The sequence below is a fragment of the Pseudophryne corroboree genome (assembly GCF_028390025.1).
Source record: "Pseudophryne corroboree isolate aPseCor3 chromosome 3 unlocalized genomic scaffold, aPseCor3.hap2 SUPER_3_unloc_11, whole genome shotgun sequence".
Lineage (NCBI taxonomy): Eukaryota > Metazoa > Chordata > Amphibia > Anura > Myobatrachidae > Pseudophryne > Pseudophryne corroboree.
In genome coordinates this window covers 2,560,660-2,585,075 of record NW_026967499.1, presented here as the reverse complement: position 1 = coordinate 2,585,075, position 24,416 = coordinate 2,560,660, and the positions used below count along the sequence as shown (strand labels likewise).

The 24,416-nt window shown below is 49.1% G+C and overlaps 1 protein-coding gene and 1 pseudogene across 3 annotated transcripts; one reads left to right on the top strand and one right to left on the bottom strand.

Moving 5' to 3' along the window:
- Positions 1 to 508, bottom strand: part of LOC134983284 (oocyte zinc finger protein XlCOF6-like) — a 77,331-nt pseudogene extending 76,823 nt beyond the window's left edge.
- A 38-nt stretch (positions 509 to 546) lies between these two features.
- LOC134983291 (zinc finger protein OZF-like) lies at positions 547 to 24,098 on the top strand. Of its 3 annotated transcripts, none has more exons than XM_063949012.1 (6): positions 547 to 1,075; positions 11,109 to 11,300; positions 17,750 to 17,828; positions 17,948 to 18,045; positions 18,143 to 18,494; positions 22,151 to 24,098. In XM_063949012.1, exons 3-6 carry the CDS (start codon positions 17,795 to 17,797, stop codon positions 23,134 to 23,136), a joined length of 1,470 nt encoding a protein of 489 aa, XP_063805082.1. In that variant the 5' UTR covers positions 547 to 1,075; positions 11,109 to 11,300; positions 17,750 to 17,794; the 3' UTR covers positions 23,137 to 24,098. The 3 variants fall into 3 exon arrangements, with proteins under 3 accessions (XP_063805082.1, XP_063805080.1, XP_063805081.1); XM_063949010.1 differs by having other exon boundaries at positions 22,148 to 24,098; XM_063949011.1 differs by lacking the exon at positions 11,109 to 11,300 and having other exon boundaries at positions 22,148 to 24,098.
- Positions 24,099 to 24,416: the final 318 nt, after the last annotated feature.

Here is a 24,416-nt window from a genome sequence, read left to right as displayed (position 1 = left end):
TGTCGTGGCCTCTCCCTCTGAAGGAAAGGGTCCCTTAGCCCACTTGAATCTAGCATCAACCATACTAGATCCAAGTGGCCCAAGGGACCTTTTCCGTAAGGGGGAGGAGCCGCAACACAAGAGGGAGGAGCTAGGCCAGCGGGACAGTTCCTCTCCTACCCACGCCACCACCGAGCCTGAAGCGTGGCGAGCGTACTATTCGGGTAACCTGTTCGGCCGTAGCTCCTCCCCCTGGTGACGTGTCTCCTCCCCCAGGTACGTCAGAAGGTCCCTTATCCCACTCCGATATAGAATCAACCCCCGCCCCCGGTCTCCTCCTCCAGGTAATGGCCGCCGCCCTCTCTCCTGCCGGGCAGGGCGTATGTGCTGCGGTGTGTGCTGCATGCAGTGTATATTACCCGTGTAGGCCACTTGGATCTAGTATCAACCGACCGAGGACGGAGCCTTGTTTACAGGAAGTGGCGGGGCGGTGTTTCCGGGTCACCGTCTGCATAGCGCATAGGATTATGGGTACTGGGAGTTGCAGTCACTAAACAACCAGGAGCAGCCCCGCCCACTCTCCCGCTCATAAGCCGGAGAAACCCGTCACTCATCATCTAAGCAACGCCCATTCTACCGTTCATAGGCCGAAGCTCCCGTCACTCAGACACACCCGCCCCTGTGTCCCGCTATTAGTCGAACCGACCCTTCGCTCATTCACACACCCTCCTGCCCATAGCTCGCAGCCCCGCCCATTCTACCGTTCATAGGGCGCAGCGTCCAGTCACTCATCAACAAGCACCGCCCACTCTACCCGCAACTTGTCGGAGTGCCGTCACTCAATCACCTTCTCTCCCTCCCATAGGCCGCAGCACAGTCCCCGCCTTCAGCTGCCTCCCGCCCCCCGGCCACTCTATTCATCATTATCTGCTGCTCACACAGACTAAGCCACCATGGCGGCGCCCATAGAGAGCCAGCAACATGGCGCCTGCCCCATCTTGATGCTGTCCTGTGTGTGTATGACAGCGTGTGTACAGATCAGGGTTCTGTCTATGTAGCCTACAGATCAGTGGCGTGCCATGAGGTTATTGGCTGGGTAGGTACAGGTATATATACAGATATATAGATATATATATAGATAGATAAAAATGTATATATATTTATCACCTCCCTGTCCCTGCAGCCCAAGTGATCTGGAGGTGAGCTGCCCAGTCACTTCCCACCCAGTCCAACTCCCCCCCCCCCCCCCCCCCCCCCCTCACTATATCCTCGTGGAGCACCAGAGGCCGGAAACACTTAACAAATAACCAAATAAGGATGTTACTCACACTCCGGCCCTTCCCCACCATAACTATTTATTGGTTGCTATGGAAACCCGTATACACAGGGTGATAAGCACATATCCAATAGGTATAATAGTATTCAATAATCAGATTTAAATCTGATTTGTGAAGTGTTTCCGGCCTCTGGTGCTCGACGAGGATATAGTGACACACGGACGGCGCAGTCATGTGACCGAAAGAACGACGTCCTCCGTGACGCAAATGCGTACTTTGTCACGTGTCATCATCTAGACAAATAGGATGGACTTGCACTCTAAAGACCCACAAAGTACACCAGCGCACCCCAGGCGAAGGGGGTTTATGACACCCGGTCATGTGATTAGAACCACATGACCGTGGGTAGGTTATTCGACCAATGGGACTGCCAGAATAGCCGATCATGTAATGTGTAACATCACATGATCAGTAGGTTGTAGTTACACTGTCAAACGTTTTTCTCTGACGTCCTAGTGGATGCTGGGAACTCCGTAAGGACCATGGGGAATAGCGGCTCCGCAGGAGACGGGGCACAACTAAATAAAGCTTTAGGACTACCTGGTGTGCACTGGCCCCTCCCCCTATGACCCTCCTCCAAGCCTCAGTTAGATTTTTGTGCCCGACCGAGCTGGGTGCAATCTAGGGGGCTCTACTAAGCTTCTTAGAAATAAAGTTAGTTTTAGGTTTGTTATGTTCAGTGAGACCTGCTGGCAACAGGCTCACTGCATCGAGGGACTAAGGGGAGAAGAAGCAAACCTGCCTGCTTGCAGCCAGCTTGGGCTTCTTAGGCTACTGGACACCATTAGCTCCAGAGGGACCGAACACAGGCCCAGCCATGGAGTCCGGTCCCAGAGCCGCGCCGCCAGCCCCCTTACAGAGCCAGAAACAAGAAGAGGTCCGGAAAATCGTCGGCAGAAGACATCAGTCTTCACCAAGGTAGCGCACAGCACTGCAGCTGTGCGCCATTGCTCCTCATGCACACCTCACACTGCGGTCACTGATGGGTGCAGGGCGCTGGGGGGGGGGTTGCCCTGAGCAGCAATATTAACACCTTGACTGGCAAAAATACATCACATATAACCCCCAGGGCTATATGGATGTACATTAACCCCTGCCAGAATCCATAAAAATGCGGGAGAAAAGTCAGCGAAAAAGGGGCGGAGCCTATCTCCTCAACACACTGGCGCCATTTTCCCTCACAGCTCCATTGGAGGGAAGCTCCCTGGCTCTCCCCTGCAGTTAATACACTACAGAAAGGGTTAAAAAAGAGAGGGGGGGCACAATTTAGGCGCAGTATACAATATATATGCAGCTATAAGGGAAAACACTTTTTTATAGGTGTTATCCCTGTGATATATAGCGCCCTGGTGTGTGCTGGCATACTCTCCCTCTGGGTATTGTGTTTGGTGAGAGAAAACTATTAGTAGTTTTTCCTGCATCTAAGAAATTAAATGAGTGTGTGAGGAAGCGTGGTCTTCCCCCGGTAAGAAATTGATAATTTCTAAACGGTTATTGGCAGCGTACCCTTTCCCGCCAGAGGATAGGTCACGTGGTGAAACACCCCATAGGGTAGATACAGCGTTGACACGCTTTTCAGAAAAGGTGGCACTACCGTCTCCGGATACGGCCGTCCTGAAGGAACCTGCTGATAGGTTATAAGATATAGTCACACACTAGGGCATTATATTGCGACCAGCCCTTGCTTCGGCATGGATGTGCAGGGCTCCCGCTGCGTGGTCAGATTCCCTGTCGGAAAATAACTATGGATAGGGACAATATTTTGCTGACAATAAAGCATATAAAAGACGTGGTCTTATACATGCGTGATGCACAGAGGGATAATTGCTGGCTGGCATAAAAAATAAGCGCTAGGTCCATTGCCGCCAGATGGGGGTTATGGACTCGGCAATGGTCAGGCGATGCCGACTCGAATCGGCACATGGAAGTTTGCCTTATAAGGGGGTAAAACTGTTTGGGGATGGTCTGTCAGACCTCGTTTCCACAGCTACTGCTGGGAAATCTACTTTTTTGCCACAGGTTACCCCACAACAAAAGAAAGCACCGTATCATCAAGTACAGTCCTTTCGGCCCCAGAAAAGCAAGAGGGCTAGAGGCTCATCCTTTTTGCCGTGAGGCAAAGGTAGAGGAAAAAGCTACAGCACACAGCTAGTTCCCGAGAGCAGAAGTCCTCCCTGCGTCCGGTAAGCCCACAGCATGACGCTTGGGCTGCTTAGGCGGACCCGGGTACGGTGGGGGCCCATCTCAGAAATTTCAGCGCCCAGTGGGCTCTCTCACATGGATCCCTGGGTCCTTCAAGTAGTTTCTCAGGGGTACAGGCTGGAGTTCGAGATGTTCGCCCCCCCGCCGTTTCATAAAATCTGCCTTACCGGCACCTCCCTCTGCCAGGGAGGCGGTGTTGGTGGCTATTCAACACTATAATCACAACAAGTGATTGTCAAGGTGCCCCTCCTTCAGCAAGGAAGGGGTTACTATACCACAATGTTTGTGGTACCGAAACCGGACGGTTCGGTGAGACCCATCTTAAAATTAAAATGCTTGAATCTTTTATATCAGAAGATTCAAGTTCAAGATGGAATCGCTCAGGGCGGTTATTACGAGCCTGGACGAGGGGGATTACAGGGTCTCCCTGGACATCAAGGATGCGTACCTGCATGTCCCCAATTACCCTCCTCACCAGGAGTACCTCAGATGTGTGGTACAGGACTGTCACTATCAGTTCTGGACGCTGCCGTTGGAGTTGTCCACGGCACCGAAGGTCTTTACCAAGGTAATGACCGAAATGATGATACTCCTTCGCAAGAAGGAAGTTTTTTATTATCCCGTACTTGGACGATATCCTGATAAAGGCGAGGTCCAAAGAACAGTTGGTAGTGGGGGTAGCACTTTCTCGGGAAGTACTACAACAGCACGGCTGGATTCTCAACATTCCAAAGTCACAGCTGGTCCCGACGACACGTCTTCTGTTCCTGGGAATGATTCTGGACACAGACCAGAAAAGAGTGTTTCTTCCAGTGGAAAAAGCTGAGGAGTTGTCATCTCTAGTCAGAGACATCCTAAAACCAGGACAGGTGTCAGCATATCAATGCACACGAGTCCTGGGAAAAATGGTAGCTTCGTACGAAACATAATTCCATTCGGAAGGTTCCACGCAAGGACGTTCCAGTGGGACCTGTTGGACAAATGGTCCGGGTCCCATCTACAGATACAACAGCGGATAACCCTTTCAGCAAGATACAGGGTGTCGCTGCTGTGGTGGCTGCAGAGGGCTCATCTACTAGAGGGCCGCAGATTCGGAATACAGGACTGGGTCCTGGTGACCACGGATGCCAGCCTTCGGGGCTGGGGTGCAGTCACACAGGGAAGAAATTTCCAAGGAAATTTCGCTTCACATTAATATTCTGGAGCTAAGGGCCTTTTACAATGCCCTCAGTCAAACAAGGCCCCTGCTTCAGAACCAGCCGGTACTGATCCAATCAGACAACATCACGGCGGTCGCCCATGTAAACAGACAGGGCGGCACAAGAAGCAGGATGGCGATGGCAGAAGCCACAAGGATTCTCCGATGGGCGACCTACACCCGGGAGAATGGGGACTTCATTCAGAAGTTTTCCAAATGCGGAAAAACCGTTGGGTATGACCACGGGTGGACATGATGGCGTCCCGCCTCAACAAAAAGTTGAAAAGATATTGCGCAAGGTCAAGGGACCCTCAGGCGATCGCTGTGGACGTTCTAGGGACACCGTGGGTGTACCAGTCGGTTTATGTGTTTCCTCCTCTGCCTCTCATTCCAAAGGTACTGAGAATCATATGAAAGCGAGGAGTGGAAACTATACTCGTGGTTCCGGATTGACCACGAAGAGTTTGGTACCCTGAACTTTAAGAGATGCTTGCAGAGGACCCTTGGCCTCTGCCGCTCAGACAAGACCTGCTGCAGCAGGGAACCTGTCTGTTTCAAGACTTACCGCGGCTACGTTGAACGACATGGTGGTTGAACACCGGTTTCTAATGGGCATTCCGGAGGAAGTCATCCCTACCCTGCTCAAAGCCAGGAAGGATGTCACCGCAAATCGTTATCACCGCATTGGGCGAAAATATGTTGTGTGGTGTGAGGCCAAGAAGGCCCCGACGGAGGAATGTCAGCTGGGTCGATTCCTACAATTCCTGCAAGCAGGAGTGACGTTGGGCCTCAAATTGGGGTCCATCAAGGTCCAGATTTCGGCTCTGTCGATTTTCTTCCAGAAAGAACGGGCTTCACTGCCTGTAGTTCAGACTTTTGTCAAAGGAGTTCTGCATATTCAGCCTCCTTTTGTGCCCCAGTGGCACCTTGGGATCTCAATGTGGTTTTGGAATTCCAGAAATCACATTGGTTCGAACCACTTAAGACTGTGGATTTAAAATATCTCACGTGGAAAGTGGTCATGCTGTTGGCCCTGGCTTCGGCCAGGCGAGTTTCAGAATTGGCGGCTTTGTCTTGTAAAAACCCTTATCTGATTTTCCATATGGATAGGGCAGAATTGAGGACTCGTCCTTAGTTTCTCCCGATGGTGGTCTCCGTTTTTCACTTGAACCAACTATTGTGGTGCCTGCGGCTACTAGGGACTTGGAGGATTCCAAGTTGCTGGACGTAGTCAGGGCCCTGAAAATTTACGTTTCCAGGACGGCTGGAGTCAGAAAGTCTGACTCGCTGTTTATCCTGTATGCACCCAACAAGCTGGGTGCTCCTGCTTCAAAGCAGTCTATTGCGCGCTGGATGTGTAGCACTATTCAGCTGGCGCATTCTGCGGTGGGATTACCGCAGTTTAAATCTGTTAAAGCCCATCCCACGAGGAAGGTGGGCTCATCTTGGGCGGCTGCCCGAGGGGTCTCGGCTTTACAACTTTGCCGAGCAGCTACGTGGTCAGGGGAAAACACGTTTGCAAAATTCTACAAATTTGATACCCTGGCTGAGGAGGACCTGGAGTTCTCTCATTCGGTGCTGCAGAGTCATCCGCACTCTCCCGCCCATTTGGGAGCTTTGGTATAATCCCCATGGTCCTTACGGAGTTCCCAGCATTCACTAGGACGTCAGAGAAAATAAGAATTTACTTACCGATAATTCTATTTCTCGTAGTCCGTAGTGGATGCTGTGCGCCCATCCCAAGTGCGGATTGTCTGCAATACTTGTACATAGTTATTGTTAACTAAAACGGGTTATTGTTGTGAGCCATCTATTCAGAGGCTCCTCTATTATCATGCTGTTAACTGGGTTTAGATCACAAGTTGTACGGTGTGATTGGTGTGGCTGGTATGAGTCTTACCCGGGATTCAAAATCCTTCCTTATTGTGTACGCTCGTCCGGGCACAGTATCCTAACTGAGGCTTGGAGGAGGGTCATAGGGGGAGGAGCCAGTGCACACCAGGTAGTCCTAAAGCTTTCTTTAGTTGTGCCCAGTCTCCTGCGGAGCCGCTATTCCCCATGGTCCTTACGGAGTTCCCAGCATCCACTACGGACTACGAGAAATAGAATTATCGGTAAGTAAATTCTTATTATTGAATACTCTTAGCCAATTTAGGATCTAATCTAGAATCGGCATAATCGGCACCGGTATAAGAGTCCGTGTCGGTATCTGTGTCATCTAATTGGTCAACACTACATTTCAGTGATCCTTGTATTAAAGCATCATCTACTGATCTCTTCCAAATCTGCAGTTGAGAGTCAGATTCAGTAAACTTTTGATTTAACAGTGTAACATTAGCATTTAAAGCAGTTAACCAATCAGCCATCGGCGGTGCCGACAGGACCCCCCAAAACATTTGGTGTCCCCAATAAATTATCCCCTGAGAGGAAAGTTCTGCCTCAGACATGTTGTCTCCCTACCAGCACCCAAAAGAAAGCACCCAAAGGAATGGAGCCAGCTCACACCCCAGTGCCAAAGTGCAGGTCTGAAAACACCCTCAAGTGTCACAGAGCTGCAGCGCTATATATCTGTATAGAAATAATCTGCCCCCCCCCCCCCCCCCTCATTTTTATAGCCCCTGGTACTTGCCTGCTGTGAGAAAGGACCAGCGCTGCTGCTTGGAGGAGAAAATGGCGCAGAGTGAGCCTGGAGGAAGAAGCCCCGCCCCCAACATGCAGCGCTTCTTCCTGCTTATTTTTACATGTTTATCCTGGTGGGGGTTTGCAGGCAGTGCCAGGGCACTGTACAGATATGCCAGCCTTATTTTTTAGGTTTTTTTTGCTCCCCAGGGTGCCCCCAGCGCTCCGCACCCTACACCCAGCGTTGTGTACAGTCCGGGAGCCTGGCATGCACTGAGCAAATCATGCTGCGCGATACCTCTATATGCCGTCTTTGTTGAAGAGAAGATGTCTTTTCCTCACATACTCACCTGTCTTCTGACTTCTGGCTTGAAGAGGGGGGACGGCAAGCTGTGGGAGGGAGCATCTAGGAGAGCCTGGCGTTCGTCTCCCCTCAGTAGCTGAAGGCATCCTGTCAGCAGCAGCAGAGCACTGTAACTCATTAGACGTGGGTCTAGACTGCTCTCCCCTCTTTCCCATGAAGCAGGGAGTCTGTAGCCAGCAGATCTCCCCAAAATAAAAAACCTAACATTAAGTCTTTTCAGAGAAACTCTAAGAGCTCCCCCGAGTGCGTCCATCTTGCAGGGCACATTTTCTAAACTGAGTCTGGGGAGGGATATAGAGGGAGGAGCCAGGTCGCGCCCCTTTGAAAGTCTTAAAGTGCCCATGTCTCCTGTGGATCCATCTATATCCCATGGTTCTTTTGGTGTCCCAAACATCCTCAAGGAGGTAATAGAAAATAATAATAATACTATAGGGACATGACTGGGGAGGTGAGTGGATCTGGGAGTGTCACACTGACCACTTATATCTGTAGTAATAATACAGGGACATGAATGGGGAGGTGAGGGAATATAGTAGCGTAACTGTGACATCACTTATTTTTAGTAATAATACAGGGACATAACTGGGGAGTTGAGGTGATCTGGGAGCGTCACAGTGACATCACTTATATCTATAAAAATAATACAGGGACATGACTGGGGAGGTAAGGGGAACTGGGAGTGTCACAGTAACATCATATATGTATAGTAATAATACAGCGACCTGACTGGGGAGGTAGGGGATCTGGGAGCCTCACTGTGACATCACTTATATATATAGTAATAATACAGGTATATTACTGGGGAGGTGAGGTAATCTGACAGCATCACAGTGACATCACTTATATCTATAGTAATAATACAGGGACATGACTGGGGAGGTGAGGGGATCTGGGAGCTTCACAGTAACAACTTATATCTATAGTAATAATACAGAAACATGACTGGAGAGGTGAGGGGATATGGAAGCATCACTTTGATGTCACATATATATCTATAGTGATGATACAGGGACATGACTGGGGAGGTGAGTGGATCTGGAAGCGTCACTGTGATGTAACTTATCTCTATAGTAATAATACAGGGACATGACTGTGGAGGTGAGGGGATCTGGGAGCGTCACTTTGACATAGCATATTTATAGTAATAATTCAGGGATGTGACTAGGGAGGTGAGGAGATCTGTGAGCATCACAGTGATGTCCCTTTTATCTATAGTAATAATTCAGGGACATGACTGGGGAGGTGAGGGTATCCGGGAGTGTCACTGTGACATCACTTATATCTAAAGTAATAATACAGGGACATGACTGGGAAGGTGAGGAGATCTGGGAGCATCACAGTGACATCACATATCTATCGTACTAATACAGGGACTTATATCTAAAGTAATAATACAGGGACATGACTGGGAAGGTGAGGGGTTCTGGGAGCACTACAGTGACATCACTTTTATCTATGGTAATAATACTGGGACATGACTGAGGGGTGAGGGGATCTGGGAGCGTCACAGTGACATCACTAATATCTGTAGTCATAATAGAGGGACGTGACTTGGGAGGTTAGGGAATCCTGGGAGTGTTACAGTGACCTAACTTATATCTATAGTAATAATACAGGGACATGACTGGGGAGGGTGAGGGGATCTGGGAGTGTCATAGTGACTCACATCTATAGTAATAATACAGGGACATGACTGGGCAGTTGAGGGGATCTGGGATTGTCACTGTGACATCACTTATATCTATTGTAATAATACGAAAACATGACTGGGGAGGTGAGGGGATCTGGGAGCGTCACTGTGAAGTCACATATCTATAGTATTAACACAAGGACATGACAGGGGAGGTGAGGGGATCTGGGAGTGGCACAGTGATGTCACTTATATCTATTGTAATAATATAGAGATGTGACTTGGGAGATGAGGGGATCCGGGAGCGTCACAGTGACGTCACTCATAGCTATAGTAATAATACAGGGACATGACTGGGGAGTTGAGATCTTGGAGTGTCACAATGACCTCACTTATATATGTAGCAATAATACAGAGATGTGACTGGTAGGGGCGAGGGGATCTGTGAGTGTCACAGTAATGTCACTTTTATCTATAGTTATAATCCAGGTATATGACGGGAGGTGAGGGAATCTGTGAGTGTCACAGTGACATCACTTGTATCAATAGCAATAATACAGGGCCTTGACTGGGGAGGATAGCGGATCTTGGAGCTATACAGTGACATGACTTTTATCTGTATTAGTAATACAGGGACATGACTGAGAAGGTGTGGGGATCCGAGAGCATTACAGTGACGTCACTAATATCCATAGTCATAATACAGGGACATGACTGAGGAGGTGAAGGGATTTTGGAGCTTCATAGTGACGTCACTCATATCTATAGAAATAATACAGGGACATGACTGGGGAGGTGAGATGATTTAGAAGCGTCACTGTGAAGTCACTTATATCTACAGTAATAATACAGGGACATTAATGGGGAGGTGAGGGAGTATAGTAGCATAACTAACATCACTTATGTTTAGTAATACAGGGACATGACCGGGGAGGTGAGGGGATCTGGGAGAGTCACTGTGACATCACTTATATCTATAGTAATAATACAGGGACATGACTGGGGAGGTGAGGGGGATCTGGGAGCGTCACTGTGACTCACATCTATAGTAATAATACAGGGACATGACTGGGGAGTTGAGGGGATCTGGGATTGTCACTGTGAAGTCACATATCTTTAGTAATAATACAGGGACATGACTGGGGAGGTGAGGGGATCAGGGAGAGGCGCAATGATGTCACATATCTATAGTAATAATACAAGGACATGACTGGGGAGGTAAGGTGATCTGGGTGTGGCACAGTGATGTCACTTATATCTATAGTAATAATACAGGGAGATGACTGGGGAGGTGAGGGGATCTGGGAGCGTCACAGTGACGTCACTCATATCTATAGTAATACAGGGACATGACAGGGGAGGTGAGGGGATCTGGAAGCGTCACTGTGAAATCACATATCTATAGTATTAATACAGTGACATGACTGGGGAGGTGAGGGGATCTGGGAGCGTCACAATGACCTCACTTATATCTGTAGCAATAATACAGAGATGTGACTTGGTGGGGTGAGGGGATCTGGGAGCGTCACAGTAATGTCACTTTTATCTATAGTAATAATACAGGGATATGACTGGGGTGGTGAGGGAATCTGTGAGTGTCACAGTGACATCACATATATCAATAGTAATAATACAGGGACATGACTGGGGAGGTGAGATTATTTAGAAGCATCACTGTGAAGTCACTTATATCTATAGTAATAATAAAGGGACATGCCTGAGGGGGGGGGGGGTCTGGGAGTGTATATATTGATATTTAATGTCTCCTCCATTACTCAGGATTACACAGTAGTGAAGAAGACATCCAATGAGTGTGAGATACTCAACAGCCATCCCCGTGTGTCAGGAGGACTGAGTAGAACCCAGAGCCCCATCCCAGTGCCTCCACCTCACTTACTGACACATGAGAGACACAATGACCAAAAGATCCTGGAACTCACCAACAAGATCATTCAGCTGCTGACTGGAGAGGTGACTTCTGGGAATGGGGCATTATACAGTAACACCAGGGGACGTGTCCGGGTGATGACTGGAGAGGTGACTGCTGGTAATGGGACATTATACAGTAACACCAGGGGATATGTCTGGGCGATGACTGGGGAGGTGACTGCTGGGAATGGGACATTATACAGTAACACCAGGGGATGTGTCTGGGTGATGACTGGAGACATGACTGCTGGGAATGGGACATTATACAGTAACACCAGGGAATGTGTCTGGGTGATGACTGGAGAGGTGACTGGAATGGGGCATTATACAGTAACACCAGGGGACGTGTCTGGGTGATGACTGGAGAGGTGACTGCTGGGAATGGGGCATTATACAGTAACACCAGGGGATGTGTCTGGGTGATGACTGGAGAGGTGACTGCTGGGAATGGGACATTATACAGTAACACCAGGGATGTGTCTTGGTGATGACTGGAGAGGTGACTGCTGGGAATGGGACATTATACAGTAACACTGGGGGATGTGTCTGGGTAATGACTGGAGAGGTGACTGCTGGGAATGGGACATTATACAGTAACACCAGGGGATGTGTCTGGGTGATGAGTGGAGAGATGACTGCTGGGAATGGGGCATTTCTCTGACGTCCTAGTGGATGCTGGGGACTCCGTAAGGACCATGGGGATAGACGGGCTCCGCAGGAGACTGGGCACTCTAAGAAATATTTAGGACTATCTGGTGTGCACTGGCTCCTCCCCCTATGACCTTCCTCCAAGCCTCAGTTAGATTTCTGTGCCCGGCCGAGCTGGATGCACACTAGGGGCTCTCCTGAGCTCCTAGGAAGAAAGTGTTTGTTAGGTTTTTTATTTTCAGTGAGACCTGCTGGCAACAGGCTCACTGCATCGAGGGACTAAGGGGAGAAGAAGCGAACCTACCTAAGTGGTGGTAGCTTGGGCTTCTTAGGCTACTGGACACCATTAGCTCCAGAGGGATCGAACACAGGACCCGACCTCGTCGTCCATTCCCGGAGCCGCGCCGCCGTCCCCCTTACAGAGCCAGAAGCAAGAAGGTGGTCCGGAAAATCGGCGGCTGAAGACTTCTGTCTTCTCCAAGGTAGTGCACAGCACTGCAGCTGTGCGCCATTGCTCCTCATGCACACCACACACTGCGGTCACTGATGGGTGCAGGGCGCTGGGGGGGGGGGCGCCCTGAGCAGCAATACTGACACCTTGGCTGGCAAACTGGCACCATATATAGCCCCAGAGGCTATATAGGTGCTTTTTAACCCCTGCCAGAACTTTTAAAATAGCGGGAGAAAGCCTGCCGAAAAAGGGGCGGGGCTATCTCCCTCAGCACACTGGAGCCATTTTTCCCTCACAGCTCCGCTGGAAGGAAGCTCCCTGGCTCCCCCCTGCAGTCCTGCACTACAGAAAGAGTAAAAAAGAGAAGGGGGGGCACAAATTAGGCGCAGTATAACTATATTTATGCAGCTATAAGGGGAAAACACGTTTCTATAGGTGATGTCCCTGTGATATATAGCGCTCTGGTGTGTGCTGGCATACTCTCCCTCTGTCTCCCCAAAGGGCTTTGTGGGGTCCTGTCCTCTGTAAGAGCATTCACTGTGTGTCTGCTGGGTGTCGGTACTGCTGTGTCGACATGTATGAAGAGGAAAATGATGTGGAGGCGGAGCAAATGCCTTTGAATGTGATGTCACCCCCTGAGGGATCGACACCTGTGTGGTTGGACTTATGGAAGGAATTGCGTGAAAGTGTCAACTCCTTGCACAAAAGGTTTGACGACATAGGACAGACGGCTACACAGCTTGTGCCTGTTCCAGCGTCTCAAATGTCATCAGGGGCTTTAAAACGCCCGCTACCTCAGGTGACAGATACAGACTTCGACACGGATACCGACTCCAGTGTTGACGATGATGAGACTAGTGTACCCTCCAGTAGGTCCACCCGTTACATGATTGAGGCAATGAAAAATGTTTTACACATTTCTGATAATACCCCAAGTACCACAAAAAAGGGTATTATGTTTGGTGAGAAAAAAACTACCAGTAGTTTTTCCTGCATCTGAGGAATTAAATGAGGTGTGTGAGGAAGCGTGGACTTCCCCCGATAAGAAATTGATAATTTCTAAACGGTTATTGGCAGCGTACCCTTTCCCGCTAGAGGATAGGTCATGTTGGGAAACACCCCCTAGGGTAGATAAAGCGCTGACACGCTTATCAAAGAAGTTGGCACTACCGTCTCCGGATACGGCCACCCTGAAGGAACCTGCTGATAGAAAGCAGGAAGCTACCCTAAAAGCTATTTACACACACACGGGCATTATATTGCGACCAGCGATTGCATCAGCTTGGATGTGCAGTGCTGCTGCTGCGTGGTCAGATTCCCTGTCGGATAATATCGATACCATGGATAGGGACAATATTTTGCTGACGATTGAGCATATAAAAGATGCAGTCCTATACATGCGTGATGCACAGAGGAATATTTGCCGGCTGGCATCAAGAATAAGCGCTATGTCCATTGCCGCCAGAAGGGGGTTATGGACTCGGCAATGGTCTGGCGATGCCGACTCAAAGCGGCACATGGAGGTTTTACCCTATAAGGGGGTGGAACTGTTTGGGGATGGTCTTTCGGACCTCGTGTCCACAGCTACTGTTGGGAAATCAACCTTTTTGCCACAGGCTGCCCCACAGCAAAAGAAAGCACCGTATTATCAGGTACAGTCCTGTCGGCCCCAAAAAAGCAAGAGGGCTAGAGGCTCATCCTTTCTGCCGAGAGGCAGAGGTAGAGGAAAAAAGCTGCAACATACAGCTAGTTCCCAAGAGCAGAAGTCCTCCCCTGCGTCCGCTAAGTCCACAGCATGACGCTGGGGCTGCACAGGCGGACCCGGGTACGGTGGGGGCCCGTCTCAGAAATTTCAGCGCACAGTGGGCTCTCTCACAGGTGGATCCCTGGGTCCTTCAGGTAGTACTTCAGGGGTACAGGCTGGAGTTCGAGATGTTCGCCCCCCCGCCGTTTCATAAAATCTGCCTTACCTGCAACTCCCTCTGCCAGGGAGGCAGTGTTGGTGGCTATTCAAAAACTGTATTCACAACAAGTGTTTGTCAAGGTACCCCTCCTTCAGCAAGGAAAGGGTTACTATTCCACAATGTTTGTGGTACCGAAACCGGACGGTTCGGTGAGACCCATCTTAAATTTAAAATCCTTGAACACTTATATCAAAAGGTTCAAGTTCAAGAGGGAATCGCTCAGGGCGGTTATTGCGAGCCTGGACGAGGGGGATTACATGGTCTCCCTGGACATCAAGGATGCGTACCTGCATGTCCCCATTTACACTCCTCACCAGGAGTACCTCAGATTTGTGGTACAGGACTGTCACTATCAGTTCCAGACGCTGCCGTTTGGGTTGTCCACGGCACCGAGGGTCTTTACCAAGGTAATGTCCGAAATGATGATTCTCCTTCGCAAGAAAGGAGTTTCAATTATCCCGTACTTGGACGATCTCCTGATAAAGGCGAGGTCCAGGGAACAGTTGGTAGTGGGGGTAGCACTTTCTCGGGAAGTACTACAACAGCACGGCTGGATTCTCAACATTCCAAAGTCACAGCTGGTCCCGACGACACGTCTTCTGTTCCTGGGAATGATTCTGGACACAGACCAGAAAAGAGTGTGTCTTCCAGTGGAAAAAGCTGAGGAGTTGTCATCTCTAGTCAGAGACATCCTAAAACCGGGTCAGGTGTCGGTACATCAATGCACACGAGTCCTGGGAAAAATGGTAGCTTCGTACGAGGCAATTCCAGTCGGAAGGTTCCACGCAAGGACATTCCAGTGGGACCTGTTGGACAAATGGTCCGGGTCCCATCTCCAGATGCAACAGCGGATAACCCTGTCGGCAAGAACCAGGGTGTCGCTGCTGTGGTGGCTGCAGAGGGCTCATCTACTAGAGGGCCGCAGATTCGGAATACAGGACTGGGTCCTGGTGACCACAGATGCCAGCCTTCGGGGCTGGGGTGCAGTCACACAGGGAAGAAATTTCCAAGGACTGTTGTCAAATCAGGAAATTTCACTTCACATAAATATTCTGGAGCTAAGGGCCATTTACAATGCCCTAAGCCAAGCAAGGCCCCTGCTTCAGAACCAGCCGGTACTGATCCAATCAGACAACATCACAGCGGTCGCCCATGTAAACAGACAGGGCGGCACAAGAAGCAGGAGGGCAATGGCAGAAGCCACAAGGATTCTCCGATGGGCAGAGAATCATGTGTTAGCACTGACAGCAGTGTTCATTCCGGGAGTGGACAACTGGGAAGCAGACTTCCTCAGCAGGCATGACCTCCACCCGGGAGAATGGGGACTTCATCCAGAAGTTTTCCGAATGCTGGTAAATCGTTGGGAAAAACCACAGGTGGACATGATGGCGTCCCGCCTCAACAAAAAGCTAAAACGGTATTGCGCCAGACCAAGGGACCCTCAGGTGATCGCTGTGAACGCTCTAGTGACACCGTGGGTGTACCAGTCGGTTTATGTGTTTCCTCCTCTGCCTCTCATACCCAAGGTACTGAGAATAATAAGAAGGCGAGGAGTGAGAACTATTCTCGTGGCATTGGCCAAGAAGAGCTTGGTACCCGGAACTTCAAGAGATGCTTGCAGAGGACCCTTGGCCTCTGCCGCTCAGACAAGACCTGCTGCAGCAGGGACCCTGTCTGTTCCAAGACTTACCGCGGCTGCGTTTGACGGCATGACGGTTGAACGCCGGATCCTAAAGAAAAAAGGCATACCGGAGGAAGTCATCCCTACCCTGATCAAGGCCAGGAAGGATGTCACCGCAAAACATTATCACCGCATTTGGCGGAAATATGTTGCTTGGTGTGAGGCCAAGAAGGCCCCTACGGAGGAATTTCAACTGGGTCGATTCCTACAATTCCTGCAAGAAGGTGTGACTTTGGGCCTCATATTGGGGTCCATTAAAGTCCAGATCTCGGCCCTGTCGATTTTCTTCCAGAAATAACTGGCTTCACTGCCTGAAGTTCAGACCTTTGTCAAGGGAGTTCTGCATATTCAGCCTCCTTTTGTGCCCCCAGTGGCACCTTGGGATCTCAATGTGGTTTTGGAGTTTCTAAAATCACATTGGTTTGAGCCACTTAAGACTGTGGATTTAAAATATCTCACGTGGAAAGTGGTTATGTTGTTGGCTCTGGCTTCGGTCAGGCGGGTTTCAGAATTGGCGGCTTTGTCTTGTAAAAGCCCATATCTGATTTTCCATATGGATAGGGCGGAGTTGAGGACTCGTCCTCAGTTTCTCCCGAAGGTGGTATCAGCTTTTCACTTGAGCCAACCTATTGTGGTGCCTGCGGCTACTAGGGACTTGGAGGATTCCAAGTTACGTAGTCAGGGCCCTGAAAATTTATGTTTCCAGGACAGCTGGAGTCAGAAAAACTGACTCGCTGTTTATTCTATATGCACCTAACAAGTTAGGTGCACCTGCTTCTAAGCAGACTATCGTGCGCTGGATTTGTAGCACTATTCAGCTGGCGCATTCTGCGGTGGGATTACCGCAGCCTAAATCTGTAAAAGCCCATTCCACAAGGAAGGTGGGCTCATCTTGGGCGGCTGCCCGAGGGGTCTCGGCTTTACAACTTTGCCGAGCTGCTACTTGGTCAGGGGCAAACACGTTTGCAAAATTCTATAAATTTGATACCCTGGCTGAGGAGGACCTGGAGTTCTCTCATTCGGTGCTGCAGAGTCATCCGCACTCTCCCTCCCGTTTGGGAGCTTTGGGATAATCCCCATGGTCCTTACGGAGTCCCCAGCATCCACTAGTATGTCAGAGAAAATAAGAATTTACTCACCGGTAATTCTATTTCTCGTAGTCCGTAGTGGATGCTGGGCGCCCATCCCAAGTGCGGATTGTCTGCAATACTTGTAAATAGTTATTGTTACAAAAATCGGGTTGTTACTGCGAGCCATCTGTTCAGAGGCTCCATTGTTATCATACTGTTAACCGGGGTTCCTTTCACGAGTTATATGGTGTGATTGGTGTGGCTGGTATGAGTCTTACCCGGGATTCAAAATCCTTCCTTATTGTGTCAGCTCTTCCGGACACAGTGTCCTAACTGAGGCTTGGAGGAGGGTCATAGGGGGAGGAGCCAGTGCACACCAGGTAGTCCTAAATCTTTCTTAGAGTGTCCAGTCTCCTGCGGAGCCCGTCTATTCCCCATGGTCCTTACGGAGTCCCCAGCATCCACTACGGACTACGAGAAATAGAATTACCGGTGAGTAAATTCTTATTTTTTCAGTAACACCAGGGGATGTGTCTGGGTGATGACTGGAGAGGTGACTCCTGGGAATGGGACATTATACAGTAACACCAGGGGATGTGTCTGGGTGATGACTGTATCACTGTGTGTGTCAGGTTCCTATAAGGTGTCAGGATGTCACTGTCTATGTCTCCATGCAGGAGGGGGAGTATATAGAGGAACACAGGGGTCTGTACAAGGACGTGATGATGGAGAATCACCGGCCCCTCACATCACTGGGTAAGAGGAGACTGTCATGTATTGTACAGGGGAGAGCAGGTGTGGGGGCCCCCTATATACACACATCATCTGATAATCACATATATACACTGTACTCAGTCACTGTGTGTCTCCTACAGAAGGACCCAGTAACAGAGATATCTCAGAGAGATGCCCCCGTCCTCTGTATACCCAGGACTGTACAGAGGAGTATCACAGGATCCCACAGGGGGATCAGGTAGGTGGGCTATAGGGTCTCCCCAATAAACCAAAGTGACTGTCACTATATTTGTGTAGAGGAGCTGTGTGTCATTATATTTGTCTTGTTTACATAGGGTGAAGCCCAATTAAATAATATTAAAATCAAAGATACAGAGGGAGAAGAAGAGACGTATGTGACTGATATAAAGGCAAAAGACATAGATGGAGAAGAAGAGACATATGTGACTGATATAAAGGCAGAAGATATAGAGGGAGAAGAAGAGACGTATGTGACTGATATAAAGGCAGAAGATATAGAGGGTGAAGAAGAGACGTATGTGACTGATATAAAGGCAGAAGATATAGAAGGAGAAGAGACATACGTGACTGATATAAAGGCAGAAGATACAGAGGGAGAAGAAGAGACGTATGTGAGGGGTGATCAGCAGTGGAAGGAGGAGGAGATCCCTACAGATATAAGCACAGGTGAGTAATAAACACTTATTATAGAAAAGAGTCACATATTCTCCTTCCTCAGTCACTACAGCAATCTCTTATCCTACACCCTCCTCTGTCAGTACAAACTAATGAGGAATATGTATTTTCCCAGTGTGGAGTCAGGAGCCATCACCTCTATTATACTCCTGCTCTCCCCTCACATCATGTCACTGTGTGTTACCAGCCCAGAGATCTGACCAGTCTCCTCCCCACACTCTGGTGTATCTCATACATCAGGAGACATCAGCCCCTATTATACTCCTGCTTCCCCCTCACATCATGTCAATGTGTGTTACCAGCCCAGAGATCTGACCAGTCTCCCCACACTCTCTGGTGTATCTCATACATCAGGAGACATCAGCCCCTATTATACTCCTGCTCTCCCCCTCACATCATGTCACTGTGTGTTACCAGCCCAGATATCTGACCAGTCTCCTCCTCACACTCTCTGGTGCATCTCATACATCAGGAGACATCAGCCCCTATTATACTCCTGCTCTCCCCTCACATCATGTCACTGTGTGTTACCAGCCCAGAGATCTGACCAGTCTCCTCCCCACACTCTCTGGTGTATCTCATACATCAGGAGCAATCAGCCCCTATTATACTCCTGCTCTCCTCCTTATATTATGTCACTGTGTGTTACCATCCCAGAGATCTGACCAGTCTCTTCCCCACACTCTCTGGTGTATCTCATACATCAGGAGCCATCAGCCCCTATTATACTCCTGCTCTTCCCCTCACATCATGTCACTATGTTTTACCAGCCCAGAGATCTGACCAGTCTCCTCCCCACACTCTCTGGTGTATATTGTACACCAGGAGCCATCAGCCCCTATTATACTCCAGCTCTCCGCCTCACATCATGTCACTGTGTGTTACCAGCCCAGAGATCTGACCAGTCTCCTCCCCACACTCTCTGGTGTATCTCATACATCAGGAGTCATCAGCCTCTGTTATACTCCTGCTCTCCTCCTCACATCATGTCACTGTGTGTTACCAGCCCAGAGATCTGACCAGTCTCCTCTCCACACTCTCTAGTGTATCTCATACATCAGGAGCCATCAGCCCCTATTATACTTCTGCTCTCTCCCTCACATCATGTCACTGTGTGTTACCAGCCCAGAGATCTGACCAGTCTCCTCCCCACACTCTCTGGTATATCTCATACATCAGGAGCCATCAGCCCCTATTATACTCCTGCTCTCTACTTCACTTCATGTCACTGTGTTACCAGCCCAGATATCTGACCAGTCTCTTCCCCACACTCTCTGGTGTATCTTATACATCAGGAGCCATCAGCCCCTATTATACTTCTGCTCTCCCCTCACATCATGTCACTGTGTGTTACCAGCCCAGAGATCTGACCAGTCTCCTCCCAACACTCTCTGGTCTAACCCTCCCTCCCCCACAGCCTAACCCTCCCTGGTGGATGCCTAACCCCCCCCCTACACGCTGCCTAACCATTCCTCCCCCACAGCCTGTTCCTATCCCTACCCAGCGGTGCTAACCCTTCTCCCTGAAGCCTAACCCTAACTCTCCCTCCCCCACAACCGAACCCTCCCTCCCCCATAGCATAGCCCTCCCCGGGGGGTGCCTAACCCCCCCTATCCGCAGCCTACCTCCCTCACAGCCTAACCCTCCCCTGGGGAAGCCTAACACTCCCTACCTGCAGCCTAATCCTCCCTCCCCAACAGCCTGTCCCTAACCCTCCCCAGTGGTGCTAACCCTTCTCCCTGCAGCCTAAACCTAGCCCTCCCTCCCCCACAACCTGTCCCTAACTCATATTCTCCTTCCTCAGTAACTACAGCAATCTCTTATCCTACACCCTCCTCTGTCAGTACAAACTAATGAGGAATATGTATTTTCCCAGTGTGGAGTCAGGAGCAATTAGCCCCTATTATACTCCTGCTCTCCCCTCACATCATGTCACTGTGTTACCAGCCCAGAGATCTGACCAGTCTCCTCCCCACACTCTCTGGTGTATCTCATACATCAGGAGACATCAGCCCCTATTATACTCCTGCTTTCCCCCTCACATCATGTCAATGTGTGTTACCAGCCCAGAGATCTGACCAGTCTCCCCACACTCTGTGGTGTATCTCATACATCAGGAGACATCAGCCCCTATTATACTCCTGCTCTCCCCCTCACATCATGTCACTGTGTGTTACCAGCCCAGAGATCTGACCAGTCTCCTCCCCACACTCTCTGGTGTATCTCATACATCAGGGGACATCAGCCACTATTATACTCCTGCTCTCCCCCTCACATCATGTCACTGTGTGTTACCAGCCCAGATATCTGACCAGTCTCCTCCCCACACTCCCTGGTGTATCTCATACATCAGGAGCCATCAGCCCCTATTATACTCCTGCTCTCCTCCTTATATTATGTCGCTGTGTGTTACCAGCCCAGAGATCTGACCAGTCTCCCCACACTCTCTGGTGTATCTCATACATCAGGGGACATCAGCCCCTATTATACTCCTGCTCTCCCCCTCACATCATGTCACTGTGTGTTACCAGCCCAGATATCTGACCAGTCTCCTCCTCACACTCTCTGGTGCATCTCATACATCAGGAGACATCAGCCCCTATTATTCTCCTGCTCTCCCCTCACATCATGTCACTGTGTGTTACCAGCCCAGAGATCTGACCAGTCTCCTCCCCACACTCTCTGGTGTATCTCATACATCAGGAGCAATCAGCCCCTATTATACTCCTGCTCTCCTCCTTATATTATGTCGCTGTGTGTTACCAGCCCAGAGATCTGACCAGTCTCCTCCCCACACTCTCTGGTGTATCTCATACATCAGGAGCCATCAGCCCCTATTATACTCCTGCTCTCCCCCTCACTCCCTGCACTCTTACTCAGATGTTCACTGCTGCCAGTAGCACACGTATGAGAAGCGGAAGTATGGCGGCAGCTGTATAGATTCTGATATGTAATTCTCTGTATCATACTTACCGTACACACATCATCCTTATTACTATTGAGAGAATATAGAGGTAAGACACTGATGATGTAGGTGTAAGAGTGGATTATAACCTAGCAGATGATGATGATGATTGCAGGGTATCATATGGTGTATTGCATGTAAAATACCTTGTTCCACACCTACTCTGCTGTAGCAATATACCTTATATAAGGGTGAGTAACACTTGTACAGGCTTTCCAGCGTATGAGCACACATAAAGGAATGCTACCTTACCTATGCTTCCAGGAGTAACGTTAGGAGACATTTCTCTGATCCATCAGCTCATATGACTGATATTATTGTTCATCTAGAATCTCCAATTCATATGATATGTTCCCCATCCATTGTTTTACATTGGTGCTGACATAGGACTTGGTGAGTGACTACATCTCCATTTATACTTCATGGTTAGTTACCAGTACAAGAGAGAGATATATCTAAGTCTTAATATAATATTACATTTGTTATTGTGAGTGTTCTCAGGAGGGTGGATACAATGATAGTCTGAGACACAATATTATAAAGCCTTCTTTAAAAGTTATGTTTTATTATACACACACATTTACAATTAAGTGTCCCAGAGAGTCGTCTTCTCCTATTGTTTACAAGATTAATATTGTTACAGAAAATGTCACATTTCCATAATGTATTTTATTTCCAGCAGATGGACACACAAGCAGGAATCTCTCAGAAGGACATCTAATGTTATCCCCGGATTGTGACATAAAAAATAATGACAGTAGACAGGATTCTCCAGGAGATAACCCCATTACCCCAATTATACATCCAGCTCTATCAGCTGATCCCTCTGATCCTGGGAAATGTTCTCCTGATCACTCTGATATTGGTGCATCTGTTACAGCTCTGAGAGTAGATACAGTGTTTCCCTGTTCTATAGATGCCAAATGTTTTACACAGAACACAAAGCGTATTAACCCACACACAGGTAAGGCAGGTGAGAGGCCACTGACATGTTCTGAGTGTGGGAAATGTTTTGCACGGAAATCACATCTTGTTTTACATCAGAGAAGTCACACAGGTGAGAAGCCATTTTCTTGCTCTGAGTGTGGGAAATATTTTAGATGGAAATCACAACTTGTTACACATCACAGAAGTCACACAGGTGAGAAGCCATTTTCTTGCTCTGAATGCGGGAAATGTTTTTCCCAGAAATCACAACTTGTTACACATCAGCGAAGTCACACAGGTGAGAAGCCATTTTCTTGCTCTGAGTGTGGGAAATGTTTTTCCCAGAAATCACATCTTGTTATACATCAGGGAAGTCACACAGGTGAGAAGCCATTTTCTTGCTCTGAATGCGGGAAATGTTTTTCCCAGAAATCACCACTTGTTACACATCACAGAAGTCATACAGGTGAGAAGCCATTTTCTTGCTCTGAGTGTGGAAAACATTGGTTAAATAAATCAAAACTTGTTATACATCAGAGAAGTCACACAGGTGAGAAGCCATTTTCCTGCTCTGAATGCGGGAAATGTTTTTCCCAGAAATCACCACTTGTTACACATCAGCGAAGTCACACAGGTGAGAAGCCATTTTCTTGCTCTGAGTGTGGGAAACGTTTTACACGGAAATTATATCTTGTTAGACATCAGAACTCACACAAGTGGGAATATATTTCCATGTTCTGAGTGTGGGAAATGTTCTGCACACAAATCAGATCTTAGAAACCATGAGAGAAGTCACACAGGTGAGAAGCCATTTTCTTGCTCTCAGTGCGGGAAATGTTTTACACAGAAATCACAACTTGTTACACATCACAGAAGTCACACAGGTGAGAAGCCATTTCCATGTTCTGAGAAATAAAACTTGTTGCACACAATAGACATCACTCAGGTGAGAAGCCATTTTAATCTTCTGGAGTATACTCATCATTGCCATGAATTGTTCTTCAAGGTTCTTATCCTATCTTCTATGCTTTTTGCAATATAATGCTACCACAGGGTGAAATAATCAGATGCTATGTTCTCATCTACCACTGCTATACAGATGACCTGTCTTTTGCTCTGGGTACTGAGAAACCAGTACCAATCCTAAATGGTTGTCTAGCTGAGCTCCAGGTGTGGGTGATGCCAGTTGGCTGTGACTCAGTCCTGGTGAAACAGGTCCATATGATAGAAGCTCACCAATAAACGGCAGGGCTACAACTCAGCTTTACTACCAACCAGACGCTGCATAACACCCATTCTCTGTTCCCACCACCGGCTGCCTGTAAGATGGTGACTCTATTACATAATCTTACTGACTCTCCCAGCACTACATGACCAGGGTCCAAGGTACCAGAAGCAGCTTCTGACTCCTTACTGTCCTACTTGCTTCCATCTGCAGATGGACTGTTACCAGCAATACCAAGAAACCCCAAGCAGTGCTGAGATGTCAGAGGGGAGACAGGGTGGGTGGCACTATTGCTGTATCGGTGGCACTGTCTGGGTAATATTATCCCCAAGCAGAGCTGAGGGGGGTACTCAGGGTGGCTGGCAGTAGTGGGGACTGCAGGAGGCAGTGTCTGTGTGAGAATCTTTTCCTCAAGCACAGTTAAGGTGTCAGAGGGGGAGACAAGGTGGTGGAAGTAGTGGAAAGGAGACAGGGCGGGTGGCAGTAGTGGGGAGGGGACGGGGTGGGTGGCAGTAGTGGGGGTGAGGCAGGGTGAGTGGCATTAGTGGAGGGAGGCAGGGCGGTGGCAGTAGTGTGGTGGAGACAGGGTGGGTAGCAGTAGTGGGGGGAGACAGGGCGGTGGCATATGTGGAGGGTGGCAGTAGTGGGGGGAGACAGGGCAGTGGTAGTAGTGGGGGTAGGCAGGGTGGGTGGCAGTAGTGGGGGGAGACAGGGCAGGTGGCAGGAGTGGGGGTAGACAGGGCGGGTGGGAGGAGACAGGGCAGGTGGCAGTAGTGGGGGGATACAGGGCGGATGG